The sequence below is a fragment of the Artemia sp. Qi Xiang Cuo genome, chromosome 17, assembly GCF_049724085.1.
Source record: "Artemia sp. Qi Xiang Cuo chromosome 17, ASM4972408v1, whole genome shotgun sequence".
Lineage (NCBI taxonomy): Eukaryota > Metazoa > Arthropoda > Branchiopoda > Anostraca > Artemiidae > Artemia > Artemia sp. Qi Xiang Cuo.
The window spans coordinates 10,855,444-10,874,681 of NC_142810.1; the positions used below are offsets into that span (position 1 = coordinate 10,855,444).

Here is a 19,238-nt window from a genome sequence, read left to right on the forward strand (position 1 = left end):
AAATTTTGTTTGTCTTGATTCAAAAGTTGATTTTCTTGCCGTGGGCCAACTTCCTAATATTATTACTTTGAAAGGAACAAAGGACATACTCGACTTCTTTATCGATCTGACCAGATAACCGTCACATATCTTAATCACTTTTCGATTTTCAAAAATTCGATTCGAACCTAATCAACTATCTATTTTCGAGTCCATAAAACTCCCCACCTTGAACATAGCCTTGAAATACGGGGGATTGAGGCACTGAGGGTTCTCGATTTTACCATAAAAAAGAACTCCTCACTAACCATACCTCTCCAAGAAAATCACAACGCCAAAGCTCTTCAGCCTACAACTTCCTAACACCACAGAACCCCACCTACAAAGACCTATGGGGTAGACCTCCACCGATACATCTTGCTTTTTACCATTAATTCTATAATTACGTATAGCTCACATGTATTTTCTAAATTTGATAGCAAATATTGCAAGATATATAAAAGGGGCTGTATTTGCCAGGCAAATACAACAAAACCAGAAAAATATGTAAAAGATACAAAACCTCAAATAAATCGCTTTAATAGAAGAAACTCCGTCTATACAAAAATAGTACAAATGAAGAATAAGTTTGCGAAAAATCACAGCAAAACAAATAAACTGTTTCGAACAATATTTACATACACCCTAAAATATTCACACAAAAAACCCTGATCTTTTCTAACAGGAACAAATATGGTTGCTCACGTTAATACACTTCAGTAAATCTAAGGCAAAAGTGCAAAAATGAAATTTTTCTAATTTTATACTGAAGCAAATTTCAGTCGAAGAATAATTGGCAAAACAATTTATTTACCTAAATTGATAAATAACGAACCTATATATAGATAATATTACAATCGCTGTTACCGAACGGAGACAATATTTCTTAAAGCTAGTCTCCATTTGGTAGATTGTGCTATTCTGACATCTTGCAGAAAAAGCAGCGTCGAAGGTTGTAGTAGCTGCAAACTGCCAATACGAAAGGAAAAGAAGTCTCCATTGAAATAAAATTATGCAGATTGGCGGTGCAGATTTGCAGAATCTGCCAAATGATAGCTTGATAGTTAAAAATTGATAGTTAAAAATTGCGAAATTGATAGTTAAAAATTGCGAAGGAATGAGAAAGGCTGTATTCAAAGTAAGATTTTGCTTTACAGAAAAACTTCGAAAGCGACTCAGAAAGAATTTTAAATCCAAACTGTAATCATATTTTCTGAAAAAAGAAAAGAAAACGTAACTATACCAATCGAGCCAGCGTAAAATGTTGCGCAATACAGTAATTAAAACAGTAATTTAGTGAAAAACAAGTTACTTAAAAAATTTAGCTTTAAATTAATACAAATGGGAAAGAAAAAACAGCTTGTAACTTACTGCCCTAAAATAAAAGCCCACAAAAGCAGCATTTTCAAACAGGTATCATCTTCAACAAAGGGGGAGTCTAAACCCTCCCCTCCCCCCATAATGATGGCAGTGCATTTACGTTTCCTATAAAAGTGTAAAAAAGTGAGAAATAAATGAACTCATTTCTTGAGTAATTTCTTATTTATTATAATATTTTCTCAATACCTAAACAAGATCCTATTTCGAGTTTACGATTTCAACCATCTTTAAAATAACATAGAATCACGAACTAATACCAACAATTGTGCATTTTGAACATTTTTGTGCATTTTTATACATCACAGACTCATTTTTCAAATAATAAGATTTCCCATGATTAATCTATTAGAAATGTTTCCCAAATTAGTCAAAACAATAATCAGAGAAAAATTAAATTCTAAATGGACTTATTTTAGTTCCAGAACCCCTTCTTCAGGAACGACTCACTGATACCCCTCAAACCCCAAAAACGGTGATCCCTAGCTTTCCCCTAAATCATCCCTCGGACGAAAAATGATTATATGTAACTAAGCCAATACAAGCAGTAGCCCAAACAATAACAAAAACAATCCAAACATTCCCTCCAAACGGAGATCTGTATTTATTATCAACATTCTCCAAACGCAGCTTTCGGGAAAGAATTCTCCTAGCAGAAAATACAAGAAAAGCGGGGATGAAATATTGAATCCCTGAGCCAGCATAAGACCCAGTAATACCAATCAGTGTTTGAAGATTATGAGTGCAAAAAGCTAACATTAATGGCGGCAAAAGCGCTAGCAAAGGGAAGAAATAAGTAATAAACCCCTTATTATAATGAATATCAGGTTTTTGTAAAAAAAGCGACCTTAAATTATTTCTAAGCGTAATGGCAATAATAGGAAAACTTGCAGATAATGTAAACACTGGAAATAATGCCAGAAAATATCGAAAAACTTGATCGGCAACACTGGACGATCCAATATCACAACGACTAGGAATAAAATTCAACGTATACAAGTCTTCAACAAACGGAAATGCAAATATCCCAGTTAAGGATAAAAGTAAATAAAAAAGCAAGATTAGCATATAGTCTATAGATAATAGAGAGAATATATGTTTTTTGTTTGAGATCGGAGTCACCAGAGAGGGTAGGCTATGGTGACACATAAAAGAGTAGACACAAACTCCAAATAAATTTGGGAGACCTTCCCAGTTCACCATAGTGGGAGTGGGAGGTTTCTCTCCGGTTGGAGTATGAATCAATCGACGGATGGCCAAGACAATCATGCTGGCGAAAGCTATAATTAAAATAACAAAAATTAAAATAGTACGCGATCCAGGAAAAAACAAAATCCAAAACAAGATTAAAGGCTATTACACTGTTAAGAAAACAAGCAATAATTAACTGTTTAGTATGATTGAATTAATTGAGTATGATAATTAAAACATAAAACACAGCAAAATAATTAAATAAATAGTAATTTATTCTTTCTAAGCGTAATCTTACATTATTAAACGAACAATTACTGTATATATATACATTTATCTATTTTTCTGATAATTTTACTCAAAACAGAACTATAATTTTTTCTGATAATTTGCAAAGTACAATTTTTCGGTGAAAACGATCAAGATAGACCATGAAAAAAAAATCGTTTAGGACCTTAATTTTGGAAGGACCAAATTGCTTTAATTTTTGGAACCAATTAAATTTTTTTAAATATAATCTTATAACCAGGCCAGGATTTACCAATATACCCACTAGGTCCAGGACTAGGGGCGCACAATGTCGGGGGGCACGATAGATTATCACTGAGTGATTTTTTTTCATATCAAAAACTGGACTGATGTGATTTAACGTCAAAGTGCCAGGTGCACTCCGCCGCCGTGCTGCCTATTCACAGAAAAGTGATTTTAAAACAACAAAGGGATTCCATGGCCACTTATAAACTGTCAGATGTCTCCCAAGAATAGTAGTTGATAGCTTGGTATCACCTCCCTCTTTCATTACTGTTGGCTCATCAGTTACGTTCTGTTCACTGCTTCCAATATCCCCGAGTTTTTGGGGATTTCCCCGAAAATCTCACAAAAGGGAGTGGCAAATACGGCTGGGCCGCGTTTCAACTCTTGGGCCGCGCAAAATCAAAGCTTTAAATCCGGCCGTGCTTATCACATATTAAATAAATCATATTGTTGCCGAAATAAACAATACTGTGACAGAATACTAGGCCCAAAGGTCCGGTTAGCTTGGCTTAGCATTAAATCCTACCAAGATGAAGTTATTTCTGAGTCCAAAAACTATTTTGACGGAATGTTGTGTTGGGAAAATTTTTTCATAAGAAGGATGTCACAAATGCTTGGAATAGTTATAATCAGTTTTGCTGAGAATGAGCATCTGTGATAAATATTTTAAAAAGCACATTACAATTTAATTTGAATGTCGATAAAACAGAATAATTTTTCGGGAACCGAGGAACCGAGCTTCGCTCAGTGAAAAGAAAACAAACTTTTTTGCTTAATCTATTTCGCGAAACAACTTAAATTTCGTTTTATTTTATTCTGCAAGCCTTGTTGCATATTATTCTTCACATGACAAATTATTCACATTTTTTCGAATATTTTTCACATGAAGTTATGCAGTTTCTGGTGATAATGGGTGCCAAAGACTTGCTTTAGATAAAAACCAGAAACCCCTCAAAAACGGCGTAAAATCAAAATGAAAAGGGCACCATTGGAATCAGAATAGTCGAAAACCTTTTACAAGGGAATTACAAGGAAATTAAGTCTTTGGCACCCATTACCACCAGAAACTGCATAACTTCATGTGAAAAATATTCGAAAAAATGTGAATAATTTGTCATGTGAAGAATAATATGCAACAAGGCTTGCAGAATAAAATAAAACGAAATTTAAGTTGTTTCGCGAAATAGATTAAAAAAAAAGTTTATTTTCTTTTCACTGAGCGAAGCTCGGTTCCTCGGTTCCCAAAAAATTATACTTACTACTTACTAACAGCTGAAAATGGGAATTTGATGTAAAGTTATTATACTGACCTATTGAATTATTTATTAGACTAAGAACATCAATTGTATTATTTTGAAGCTGAAGTTGTCGTCACCCAAGGAGAGAATCTCACCGGAGCTAGATTCTGACAAATTCAAATAACCATCAAACTAGGATTTATCACGAAAATTTAAGTTGTTTTGCGAAATAGATTAAAAAAAAAGTTTGTTTTCTTTTCACTGAGCGAAGCTCGGTTCCCTGGTGCTTACACTAATCAAAACCAAAAAACCCGGCAAAATAATAAAATAAGTAATAATTTATTATTTCTAAGGTTAATAGCAATAATAGGAATGAAACCATAGAGTGTAACTAAACATACTAGAATTCAACAACGTCATTTACCACATACTTCTGATGATTTAATTTAACACCTTTATCTGTGTCAGGGGTATCGAATTAATTTTTTTTTTAAAGGGCAGACTATCCTTTGAAAATAGATTTGTAGTCCATAATTTAACTATATATTTATAGCCTTGATTTAAATCTAAAACGTTAAACTTAAATCTGGATGATATTTAGTAACAATAGATTAGACCAGATGACATATAAAAACTGTTCATTACAAGATCCTGATACTTGCAATATTTTCAAAGTATCAAGGACATGACCGTATCCAGAGGGGTTTACCCGATTTGATTCCCTCCCCCCGAAATTCTTGTCCAACACATCAAAATTTTAAAAACTGCATGGTAAGAAATTTTTGTAAAACGGATTTTTTATCTCCCGCCCTCCCGGAACGAAAACACCCCTCCTTCACTTCCAACAAAGTGGATATTGTCCTGAACAAGCACACTAAAATAGAACATTTTTTCCCCCTTGGAACCATCTTAGGTTTATTCATGTCTGATAACCATGTATTTCTAAGATTTTTCTTTTGGCTGTTTCAAAATTATGATTTCTACGGCAGTATTACATTTTCGTCAGTTACCACGCTAAACAATGGAACTAAATAAGCAAAACTAATTATACGAATTTGACAACGCCGTCCATAGAAATTCAAACATCAACTACCTGTTGATTCCCAAAGACACCTAAACCTTCAAAGGAAACTACGCCTTCTTAACCTGTTTGGTACCATACATTTTTAGCTTATTTTTTGCCGATATTTCACGCAAGTCTGGTACCCATTACCAACAGAAACTGCATAACTTCATGTGAAAAAAAAAAGTTCCGGTCCCGCGTTGCGAAGGGAAGATCTTTTTCAGTAAACAATGAATTTTTGATTTGTTCCTATTTTTAAAGATAATTAGAAAAAAAAAGTTCCGGTACCGGGATTCGAAGGGAAGGTCTTTTCCAGTAAACATTGAATTTTCGATTTGTTCCTATTTTTAAAGATAAATATGGCTATACAGCCAGATACAGTCAGAATAATTACGCTTCCTTTTCACTTTACTTAGTACTTTACGCTTCGTTGGGCATCCGTAATATATTTATAATATCTTTTAAACAGTTAAGCGAAATTATTTAATAAAATAATCGTTAAAATAATCAGAACATAGCAAATTCTACACGCCCATATACTACTTGGCATATTAGATCATGTAATTTTATGATTTTGACAATTTTTAGCAGAATGCTGTGCAATAGAATGCTGTTAAACCTCCATAACTTTATAACTTAATATACTCTATAGCATGATGCAAGACATTTACTAGGATGAATAAATCATGTAATTTTACGATGGTGACGTAGTTGCATTGTCAGAATGCAGCAATGCTGACACTGACACTGAATGATAACGTAGTTGCATCGTCACATAGTTGCAATGTTAAAACACTACCAAATCTTTAGAATCATGTCGCATGCAACATTCATTTTGGCCACTCCTTTGACAATTCCTTGTTGATTTTTTCAAGCCAATGAGAAGCTCCAACACCTCTCAAATATTTATGGGTGACTCTTGCAAAGAATAATAAACCCTAAAAGTTAGCTACCGATCTCGTAAGGTTTGGCAGACATTTACAAGGAGGGATAAATTACGTAATTTTGAGATCACCTCTACTGGTAAGTCCCAAAATTATTGGATATTAGGATTTATTACTCCCGTAAAAAAGAAAGGTAACAAGCAGGATTTTGATGGTGCCCGGCCCATTACTCTTACTCCAGTTTTTTTCAAGTTATATGAAAGCTTTTTCGCTGAATGGTTGAAAGTAAAGATAATCCCCAATGTTGATCAAAGACAATTCGGAAACTTACGCTCTACATCTACCACCCAGTATCTCCTTTACCTCATGGACACAATATGTAAAACACTTGAAAAACAGAATACCTGGCTCAATCTTAATGCAGTGGACTTGCAAAAAGCTTTTGGTTTAATCAACCACTATGCATTGGTAGAAAAACTATCCAATGACTTTCAAGTTGACCCCTACTTAATTAGAATAATTGCGTCTTTCCTTTCTAGTAGAACGCAAGTCGTTAAATACCTGAATGTATATTCTGATCTCCTCCCAATCTACAATGGTGTGCCCCAAGGAACGCCCTAGGCCGAATTTTATTTCTCGCAATAATAAACAGCTTTGGCCTCAGTTCCACGGATGGATAGAAATTTGTTGATACCTAAGTGTCTTAGAGATATTTCTTATACATATAAAAAGTAGCCCTATGGACATCTTGGACCCAATATCAGACAAAGCCGTTACTAGTTATATGAGAGTCAACCCCTTAAAGTCAACAGTTTTAACTATTAATTTCCTTAAAACTCCCCCTTCTTTCTCCTGACCGATCCCCCCTGAAATGTCTGTCACCACTTTGAAATTTCTGAATGTTACCATCTCAAGCAGCAGAAAATGGGATTACCATATTAATGATATTTTAAAACACGCAAATGCCACATTTTTACTACTTGAACTCCTTAAAAAACTTAAATGTCCCAAATCGCATCGTTTGAGGATTTTCCTCTCATTTGTACGCCCAACCCTCGAGTACCTTTGTCCTGTTTGGCATCCTGGCATCTCAATTGAATTGTCGGATAGCATAGAGCCAGTCCAAAAAAGGTGCCTAAGAATTATCTTACATGAAGGTAAAGTGCCTTATATTTCCCATCTTTGGAGAGCCAATTTAGTTACCCTTAAGGAAAGGAGAGCAAAAATTTCCTTGCGTTTCCCTAACAATGCCCTTCATAACCCGCGGACAAATACCCTTGTCCCTAGTCAATATTGACCCATAAGACCCCGCCTCCCGTGTTCTGTTTCAAAAAATCTCCCCCGTTGCCCCAATAAAAGTTCCCACAGAAAGATATAGAAAACTTTCATCCCTTACATAGTTTACATGTTCAATCAGTGAATCTCCTCACCCCCCTATACCTCCCCTGTCACCTTATATTTTGGTGTTTATTTTGCAAGTTTTGATCTTTCTATTTTTTTGTTCGCATAACTAATTTGACGTTGAACCATTTATAATTTTTGTTGTTGTTGTTGTTTTCGGTTTTTTCTTTGTTTCATTGACGCTAAAGTGCAAAGTCGGCCCATTTGGGCTTCTGATTACCGTTTTTCAGTAATAAATCTTATCTTAATTATTTGATGCTGGCATAGTTGCAACGTTAGAACGCTATCAAACCTTTAAACCATATCGCATATAACAGTACGTTTCGTCACCTCCTTTTGAGTGACTCAGGCAAATCAGTCACTCGGAAAGAGGGGACAAATAGGAGTGACTCATGCAAAAGAAGGGGACAAAAGGAGTGACTCATGCAAAAGGAGGGGGACAAAATAAGTGACTCAGCAAAAGGAGGGGAGAAGAGTGACTCATGCAAAAGCAGGGGACAAAGGGAGTGACTCATGCAAAAGGAGGGGACAAAAGGATTGACTCATGCAAAAGAAGGGGACAAAAGGAGTGACTCATGCAAAAGGAGGGGGACAAAAGAAGTGACTCATGCAAAAGGAGGGGAGAAGAGTGACTCATGCAAAAGCAGGGGACAAAAGGAGTGACTCATGCAAAAGGAGGGGACAAAAGGAGTGACTCATGCGAATGAGTCACTCAGTTTCATCAATGATACATGCAAAGAATAGCAAAACCTATCCATTAGTTACCCATCACACAAGGTTTGGCAGACATTTGATAAAAAGCATGAGGCTTCACACTGTTGGCACATTTACCATGTCAAAACCCTTTTCAGCCTCCATGAACAAATTGCAAATTATTTTTGATAAGTTGAACATTTTTCTTTCACCCAAAAAGAAGACTTAAAACACCTGCAACTGTTTTAAGCGATACTTACAAAGAATTAAGTACAAAATTAATTACCTGACCACCTCATGAGAAGCGTCATAACTTGCAGATATTTGGTTTTCTGAACATTGAAAAAAACAAATGGACCAAGAAGACCAACGAAAACTCCCTGAAAATATTTAGCAAATATAAACTTTTGGGGCAAAAATGACAAAGAGGCTACCTAGAGAATAATTCTAAAGGCCCATTCATAAAAAATTCTAAAGGCCCATTCACACGAAGTCACAATAAAATTCGGACCAATATCTCAGGTGCGAAACTTACATTTAAAAGAAAATAAACGCCAAAATTTTCAGATGCTCAGATTAAAGCAGAAAAGGCCGTAACTCTATTCTGTTTGAATATTTCAGTCAATTGTCCGAACATCAAACATTCCCTTTAAATCATCAACTTCGCATATGTCTGCGAAACTCTTTATTTCTAAAATTTGTTTCTTTGAATTTGACATGGCCCATTTCGCAAAATAGCACTAATATTAAAATGCGATTTAATATACAGTATTTCCAACCTTTGGGTAAAATAGGCAATTAAATCACGAAATGGCAAAACAGCCATTTTAGATAATTTATTTGTAAAGTCTGTTCCATTGGATTTGATTTTTCTCTGTTTCATAAAATAGCTCTAACAAAAATATGTATTTGATTTAAAGTATTTCAAACTGTTTAGTAAAACGGGCGATCAAACCGAGCAACGGGAAAATACCCTTTTTATATTATTTTATTTATCGTTTATTTATTTAATGTTTATTTTTTTTATTTAAACATTAATTATTTTATTTAATGTTTATTTTGGCTTTTTATATTATTTTATATTATTTTATTTTTTATATATTATTTTATATTATTTATTTATTTATCAAATTCGTTATTCGTCCTAATATTAAAGCGTGGTTAATCTTTTAAACTGTTTGGCAAAATGACTGACCAAATCTAACAACGGTAAAATAACAATTGTTTTATTATATATTAATAAAATTTATGTATTTGAATTTGAAACTGCCCATTTTGTCAAATAATATTAATATTAAATCTGTTTAAAATACTGTATTTATACAGTTGGACAAAATGGCCGATTAAGTCTATTAAAACATGGTCCTTAAAGGTCTTTAAAATATTGGTCGAGGAATACTCAAATTCCTTTTAAATTCGTAATTATATTCATGAAGAGAATGTATTTTGTTCTTTAACTATTTTCGTAATTCTTCTTTGAATTGGTGTTTCATTCAATTGGCTGAAGACAAATCCCAGATCACCCTGACAAAAATAATTGCCACATCCCGTAACACTGTTTGATATAATACAGAGAAATGTCATATTTTGTAAAGAACCTTTCCAACAGTTACTCTCCAAAAAACTACTATAATGATTGATTACCCCCTTCAGGGCTAGGGCTTAGCCCTTAAAAATACTTCTAATACATAAAAGGGGCTAACATTGAAACTTGTTCTGAATTTATAGTAATACAAATTTCCCATAATTTTTGTCATCAATTGTCTTGGAGCAATATTAATGCCAAATAATTATCATTATATTATAATTAAGCTCGGGAACACATCCTATGTCTTCTGAAGTCGTATAAAAGACAACAATAAACATAATTTAGCTTATTAGCGAAATTCTGTAGACGTCCAATTGTGGGAAATTTGTGCCAATGTTCCAGAACTTAATCATAATTAATTCTGTTATTATATTCAGCATAAAATGACAGGTAACAACAAATTAAGGCCTTAAAATACTTGTGATACATAATAAGGGGGTAGCATCGCAGCCCGTTCTGAATTTATAGTACTAAAAATTTCTTCTTTGTCATCCATTGTTTTCGAGTGAAAATAATAAACATTAAGGATCATCGAATTCTGGAACATACCCTATGTCTTCTGAAGTCACATTAAAGACAAATTAATCGTAATTTAGCTCACTAGCCATATTCCATAGACGTTAATCATTGTGAAATTTGCAGCTGCTTTCCAGAACTCAATTATAATTAATTTGTAATTATTTACAGCATAAAATGGTAGATAACAATAAACTTAGCCCCTATAATACATGTAATCCATAAAAGGAGTTGAGATTGCAGCTCGTTCTGCATTTATAGTAACATCAAGTAACATAAATGTTCCTTACTATGTTTCAATACATTGTCTCGGTGTAAAATTAATAGCAAATAATAATCATTAAAGATGATTCAGTTCTAGAACATATACTATGTCTTGTGAAGTCACATATCAAACTTAATTTAGCTTACCAGGGAGTGCATACACGTCAAATATTGTGAAATTTTCAGCTGTAAAAGGGAAATTTTAAGCTGTAAATCCATAAAAGGAGTTGAGATCGCAGCTCACTCTGCATTTATAGTAACATAAAATTTCCTTAATATGTTTTAATACATTGTATTGGTGTGAAATTAATAGCACCTAATTGTCATTAAAGATGATTCAATTCTAGAACATACACTATGTCTTGTCAAGTTACATATCAAACTTAATTTAGCTTACAAAGGGAGTGCATACACGCTAAATATTGTGAAATTTTCAGCTGCGTTCCAGAACTCAATTATCATTAATTATGTTATTACATTCAGCATAAAATGGCAGGTAACAATAAATTTAGCCCCTATAATACATGTAATACATAAAAGGAGCTGAAATTGTACCCCATTCTGCATTTATAGTACGTTATTTTCTTATATTCTTTTGTCTTCCATCGTCTTGGAACAAAAATAATAATAGATGATTGAATATAATTTTGCTAATTTATTAATTATGATAAAGTTCTGGAACATACTTTATGTTATTTTCCTATATTCTTTTGTCTTCCATCGTCTTGGAAGAAAAATAATAATAGAATATTAAATATAATCTTGCTAATTTATTAATTATGATAAAGTTCTGGAACACACCCTATGTCCAGTGAAGTCATATAGAAAACAAATATCCTACAATTCTTTGTCGCCCATTGTCTTGGAGCAAAAAGAATAGCAAGGGATAATTAACAATAATTCCCTATTTACTTAAAATTAGACAAATGTGACGTAATTCTCTGCTTAATTATTCATTACTTTCATCTGAAAGAATCTTAGCTACTTTTCTACCTTCTTAAAGAGAGCATTGTTTACTGTTAGTCGTTGGATAATAGTGAGCAGCTAGCTTTTTTTTCAGTTGGGTATTTTGGCTTTTAATGTTTTCAGTTTTTTTAATTATGATTGTATCGGTTGTTGTATTATTTTTTCCACGTTGTCAGGTTATTTCTTAATTCTTTCAGTTTAAATTTTCGTTTGTTGATTTTATTTTCTCCACGTTTGTTGGTTTTGGTTTTTGTTTGTTGATTTTATCGGTTGTTGTATTATTCTTTCCACGTTGTCAGGTTATTTCGTAATTCTTTCAATTTAAATTTTCGTTTGTTTTTTTGTTCTCCATGTTGCTTATTTTGTCTTTTAATTTTTATCTGGCTTCTATCGTTCGCGTTTTCACTCGGAAAATGTGAACATGTTTCTTTGAGACTATCTCTTATAGCCCTACAGAAGGGAAGCGGTTGCCCTCCCAAAATAGCCCTGAAGAAGGGAAGGGGTTGTCTTCCCAAAATATCTGTCTTGTTTGATCCAGCATCTCCTTTGACCTTATAAGACCCAATTCTCCTTTTCCCTCTCTTTTGGTTTTTATTCTCCGTCACGTCAGGCCAATGCGGTTTACGAAACTATCTGGATGATTTTGAGTTTGAATTTTAAACGCAGTTTAGCTTATCTGCGAGATTCTATAGCCGTCAAATCTTATGAAGCTAGTATGTTTGAAGCATAGGTCATCATCAGCAAATGTGTCATTATCACAAAAATTGGGTACTCCTATGTTAAAAACACTCTTTTATATAGTGCTAGTTTGGTTAATGCTAATGAAATAAAATAGGATGAATATATAATAGTTTAGAAACACATTTGGGCTATGAATTTCCACATTAGGGGGATGGGGGGCAAGGCATAGCATATATTATTACGTAACCTAACATAACCAAACCTAGCCTAACCTAACCTTTGTACATCCCCCCCCCTAAACCCCAAAAAACAACAGTTTAAAATATCGTATACGCAATGAAAACCACGCTATACATCGTATTACCCTATAGCGGTGTCTTGAATTAAACCTGTTTTCGTGACTGGTCTCCATTGCAGTATAAAGGAGTGCGTTTAACATAGGAGTACCAAAAATTGTTACCAAAAATTAGCTTACTTTTTAGCGCAATTTAACTTACCAGTGAGATTCTATAGACGTCAAATCTTGTGAAGCTAGTATGGTTGAAGCATAGGTCATCATCAGACATGGTTGCATTACAGGATCCATTTGTCATATGCGTGCTGTCACAGAGAAAGTTACTATAAATTAGACTATATCTTAACCACAAACAAAATTTAAATTTGATAACAGAAGTTCCTCTAGCTGTAGCACCTATCTTACAATCTGACAAGCTTTTCAAAGAGAAAATAAAATCGACAAAAAAAACGTTTGGATATTTATTTTAAATGTAAATTTAAACCTGTTCTTAGCAAAAAAAAAAAAAAAAAAAAAATGATGAAGTACTTTAAAAATATTCTTAAAAAATTTATCGATGACTTCTTGAAGCCCTAATTGTTTTTTGGCTGATCTGAGAAAGGTACACCTCAAGAAACTTTTAAATTGACGTTCTAAAATAGGATGGGAAGGTGGGCAAGAAAGGTTTAAATGTAGAAGAAATTTCTCAAATGAGAGTCAAGACTGAGGCTCCAAATCGAGCAAAGAGGAGGAGGAGTACGCAAAGCAGCATTGGCCACAGACAAGCTATGATGAGTTATGATTAGTATAGTACTAATACGTCGTGGTGAATTTGTCTAACTCAACCATGTAATTATGTAATCCGAGATATTCACAGGGGGGGGGGGCTCGCCCCTCCTCCCGAAATCCTATATTATTATGAATTTCTGGGTACTTCTATTTCAAATTATCAAATATTTTTTATATCATCATTAACCCCACCTCCAAGAAAAATCCTAAATGTAACCATATATTTAGAATGAATTTCCTATCTTAACGTAGACAAAAATCAAAACATTTGTTTTGAAATTTACTCTTGCATTACTGCAAGAAGTATTAATTGCTTCTTAAAGAACTTGTTACGCTGAATTCAAATACGCACCCGAGTTTTTCAATTAGCTTCATTTTTGCTTCGTTTCAAAAAAAAAAAAATTTTTTTGCGAAATTTAGATATTTCGGATTGTTTAAAGTAATGAATATTTATTGATTAGAAAGGTTTTCCAGCAGAGTTTAGTATGCTGGATTCCATTATAAATATTACTATAATAATAAAAGTTAGTATAAACATTACTATAAATTTAAATGTTTTGGATTGTTTATAGTAATGAATAATTATCGATTAGAAAGGTATGCCATTTCTGGTAAATTACTCTGGTGTTCCTCAGGGATAGAAGCACTGATTTTGAGGCCAAACACTTTCCTCGTTGCACAGTCAATCAGAAAACAATTTCAATTAGAAAAGACTTGCTTCATATGGAAAGTGATTCACCTGAAGAAAACTTAGGAATGAGTTAACATGCACGTTTAAGGCCTTAGGGTAACATCAGAGCTCCAGGAGAATTCGTATCCCCTTCTCACTTCTCGTAATTCAATGCCTCTTTCCTTGTCTAAGAAACGAAACAAATTAACTGGGAAGAAGGCAATTTTTAGAACTTTTGTTTAAGACTGTATATATTTTTAAGTTTACAAGTCGCATTACTGTTCACTTCCCTCTCTAAAAGACAGTGGAAATGAACCCTAATCGCTTGAATTAATCAAGGGGAAGGTGAAACAAACACACATTTCTTTAGAAAATTAGCAAAGATCGGAATGAAAAGACCCATGTGGTAATACAGTTTTTGATAGCAACGGGAACCAAATAAAAAAAAAGATACATTGGTGAAGAATCAACAAAAAATAAGCTAAATACATGCAGCACCAAATAGATTGAGAATTTGTAGCTTTCTTTATTTACTCAGGCAGGAAGGATGGGGTACATAGACAGGGAGTAGGGCTCATAATGATTAAGGATGCTCTTAAGTATTGTTTAGACTGGGAAGGTATTAATAATAAAATATGAACCGCTCATTTTATGACTAATAGTGCTCGGTATCAGTCATAGCAGAACATGCCCCTGCAGAACCGACTGACGGAGATAGTACAGACTAAAATGAATCTTACTTGCCAAAAAAAAGAAAAAAAAAGCACGACTTCGATAAGGGCCTCAAGTTTGGTATTAAAGTTGAGTATATCCTGTTTCCAGTATCAAAGACCCTTACAAAGCTGCTAGTGCTACAAATGTCAGGGTTTTGGTCACCGTGCGAACCAGCGTCAAAACGGCAGTAAATTTAGCAACTATGATGGCGATCAAAGCTACTCAGAGTGCACATAAGACGCGCTCAAATGTGCCAACTGTGGATATAACCATGCAAGTAAAAGCTTTCGGTGCCCGATTCTGAAAAACGCAGCCAATGCTCGTGGCAATACACAAAACCAAGGTGCACTGATTAAATAAATTCTTAGACTGGATAGATAAACGGTGAAGTTCGTGTGTTTTTTTTTTCAAAACATAAACGGCGCAAGAAAAAAAATAGATATCATTCAAATAGTCTACAAAGCGTTCGATATAATCTGTAAATGAACATCTGCTAAACGAAGACAATAGTACAAGACTCGCTACTTATTCCAACCACCAGTTTTTTATCTACCCAAGAAAAAATGTCAGCTTATCTACCCAGATCTGTTTATATGTTGTTGTTCATCTTTGTCAAAATTACTCGACATAATAGCTTTTATTCGTAAAGCTTGTGTCGTTATGGGTGATTTTAATACAGATATTGAAGGTAATACTATTAGACTTTCACAGATGTTGAATGCTACACTGCCACAGAAACAGATCTTTTACTAACGTCCACAATAGTGGTAGCACTTCTGATCTTGACTTTTCTGTTTACAGATGTGGCAAACCTTCAGCGACAGATAGTAGAAGTTTCCGGTTCTGGTTCTTTGGAGACTTGTGCTCCCTATAGGCCGAAGTGGTTTACTAAGCAAACGTGGAGTCATATTGATGCTTTACTTATCAGATGCTTCTTGATTCGTATTTAAATAAGATAAGGGTTCCGTTTAATCTGATTTCACGAGAAAAATCTGACCGGTTTTTCGATTTAGATTGTAATTTTGTGGAATTTGTATATAGTATGAAAATTGCTGCATCTATTGCAGTTCCGTCTCAAAAATAAAGCTATTTACCCGTAAAAAAAAGCCTGGTCAGATTTTCCTGGTTTGAGAGAGGGAAAAGTATCGCCATGTATTTTGGAGACAAATTTGGATCGAGTGTGAAAGACGAAGATCAGGATGGGTCTTCAATATTATTAAGTTGAGTAAAAGCAAGTATTAAAATATGGAAAATCTTGGAAAAGAAGCCGAGTAAAGGAGCTATCACGCGATGATCCTTATAAGTTATGATGTGAAGTGTCTAAACTTACCCATTCTGCTTCGTCACCGCCTGATAGTATTGAAGTAAATAGCTGGTTTTAACACTTTCTTCTTTCGACCTTCCACTACTATATGGTAATTTCCTGGGGACATTGTTGTACCTATTTGATCGTCTGAACCAGTATAGCAACTGGCTTACCATTACACCGTCTTGTATTGAATCTTTTGTTCGGCTTCTTCCTCTAGGTAAATCATCTGGGGCAGAGGGTATCCAGCCGGAACATCCGAAGCATGGTAGCCCAAAACTGGTAAGTCACATAGCTTTATTATTTCAGGCAATAGCACCACAACAGTATGTTCCGCAAGGTTTATGCCAGGGGGTCGTCACTTGTATTCATAAGAAAGGAAAACACCTTAAAGATTGTGCTTCATATAGAACCATCACTGTTTGTTCAGTGTTAGCAAAGCTATGGAAAAGATGTTGTGCCCGGTAGTGACGGGGCGAGCGGATGTGGGGGACAATCAATTCGGTTTTCGGCCAGGGCTTGGTGTTCAGAATACTTGTGCGGTATTTACTTCAAGTGTCTAAAAGTTTCAACAACCTAAGAAACCGTTATTTGTCGGCGCACTAGACATATCCAAGGCGTCTGATTCTGTCCTACATTCGCAAGTAATTCTGTCACTACTGAGGGCAGGGGTTGATTCGTTTGTCTGTAAATGTCTGTGACAGTGGTATGAAAAGCCCCAAGTAAGAGTTGAGTATGGAGTACAGCTTTCTGAACCGATAGAGATACGTAGAAGTGTTAAACAGGGTTCGGTAACCAGCCCCGTAATATTTAATAATGCATTGCATTCTGCGACAAGACCGATTCAAGAGTTTTAGATAGAAGAGGGTATTGATGTCATTCATCTGCCCTACGCAGATAACCTACTTCTAATAAGTGATAATTTAGAATCTCTAATAGAAGCTGTTCATAGAGCGTCGTCTGCTCTTGGTGATATTCGGTTAACTTTAGAACCGTCTAAGACTGAATTCGTCGTATTGAACGAAAATGCACTACCAAGCCGTGCTCTTAACTTATTTGGGGAGACAGTTGTCCAAAGAGATACGTTTGAGTACCTCAGACTTCGATATAGGAATTCCATTAAAGCAACTTAAAGTTTAGTTATTGTGGCTCTTAAAGGAAAACTAAAAAAGACTTACGCTAAGTTTGCAAGAACTAAAGGTCAATTTGGTAAAATAAGGCTTGGCCGCTTATGTAATGCCATGTTCGCGCCCCTTATTTTTTTTTTTTTTTGTAAACCCTCTATGGAATTTGTTTAATAAAACCGGGCGCAAGTAAATCTGTTCAAATTTTTTCTGGTATTGTAGATATTTACTGGGAATTTCCATATGGTTCTAAAACTCGTATGTTTCGCAAAAATACCATATTTTTGAAATAATCGAGAAACTGGATGAGCTTTCTATCCGTTTCATTAATCGAAGTAGAAAAATCCACGACTTTCCACTGGCTAGTACTATTGTGTCACGATTTTTGCTTCCGTTTCACTGCAATATGATTTTGTTTCGTTGTGTTAAGTGATTTTTCAGTTTGTTTTTCTTTTTTTTTGTCCATTAAATCCTTCGAGCATTTACATGTATTTGTATGACTATTATTATATAAAATTGTAATAAAATTACAATTTTAAACTATGTATAATGTGTAAAATGTATTAGTTTAAAATTATAATTTTAAACTAAAAAAACTATGTAATAGAATTATTACTATTATTAAATAGAAATATGGTTATTTAATTTGGAGATTTTAACAATCAGGTCAGTAGAAATAGGGATAGACTGTATCATGGACTAGTTAAAATTTGTATACGAATTGACAACCTTAGTTGCTACAGACTGCTGCAATTTTGTAGGTACTACAATCTAGTTTAACCAATACAGCGTTTGGTCATAAAATGGCCCATCCGTTAATAAGCTATGCACATGATGGTAAGACAGCTAACTTTATTGATTATGTTATTGTGAACCGAAGACTGGCAGGGTCATTACAAGATACTAGGGTATATAGGAGTGCTGTTATTGATGTTAAAAGTAAATAAAGATAGAGAGTAGTGTCTAGGGTTAATTTAAATATGACTTGTCGAAAGAGAAACTACCTTCCGGGAAATTATACAGGTGTGAGTAGACATTAGACGGGTCCCGGGGAAAAAATGTTTTCATTTTGATGTCCTTGGTACATTAAAGAGACAAACAGAAAACTATAACCAATCACAATGGTCATTGAAAAATAAAGGTGCTAAGAGATTTGAAACGAAGAAATAAAACTAACGAAAACCAAAGTTAGCGTGGCTCATTAAAAACTTGGGAGGTTTTCAGAAATTTAAAAGCGAAATAAATATTTTTTTTAGAGATACCAGATAGGATATTTTAAAACTTGGAAACGGAGTTACTGCTTTCTCTTATTCCTTAGAAATCAGAGGGAAAACTAATACAAAACAAAAATTATTCAGCTCATAGAAAAGAAGAGAATTTGGATATAATGATGGTAATTTGTCTGAGGAATAGTAAGGACCTTTAAACCTGAAAGTAAAAGCACTGCTCTCATCTCACTTCTAGGAAAAAAAGAAAAATTTATGCACAAATAATGCTACCACTAACGATTCACTAAAGTAGCAAGCCACCTGAGGATAACAAAGCTAGGCACACTCCTCTACCCACTTCTATTTAAAGCTTCACCATTTACAGCTACCATGAAAGTCTAATGTCTTTTAAATCCTTCCTAAACAACCCTTCCCACCCAATTCAGTGAAGACCTGCTTAATCTTTAATCAGGAACGACTTGCTTAGCCCTCTTAATCTTTCTTTCTAAATTGCCATGGAAACCAGGATCGAACCACTGCTCCTTGCTCATCGAACATTGAACCACAGCTCATTGCTTGATATAGGGTTAGTCAAAATGAGTCTCAAAAGCAATCCCTGGACAATTCTTCCGGAACACATTTAGTAAATTTTCCTCATCCATTTGAAGCGCTCACCTTTCAGACTATACTTGACCACTGTTATTACAGTAGCTTCCAATGTTCTAATCCTAGCTTGCGG

At 34.3% G+C, this 19,238-nt stretch overlaps 1 protein-coding gene across 2 annotated transcripts in view; it reads right to left on the reverse strand.

Moving 5' to 3' along the window:
* Nucleotides 1-550: 550 nt before the first annotated feature.
* Nucleotides 551-19,238, reverse strand: part of LOC148941882 (putative sodium-coupled neutral amino acid transporter 12) — a 68,161-nt gene continuing 49,473 nt past the window's right edge. For both annotated transcript variants that reach the window (XM_089103730.1, XM_089103731.1), the window contains exons 6-8: nucleotides 12,912-13,014; nucleotides 8,686-8,779; nucleotides 551-2,675 (exon numbers count right to left, since the gene is read on the reverse strand). In XM_089103730.1, the coding sequence (XP_088959856.1) occupies nucleotides 1,894-2,675; nucleotides 8,686-8,779; nucleotides 12,912-13,014 (979 nt within the window). In that variant the 3' untranslated portion in view covers nucleotides 551-1,893. The remainder of the gene's footprint in view (nucleotides 2,676-8,685; nucleotides 8,780-12,911; nucleotides 13,015-19,238) is intronic.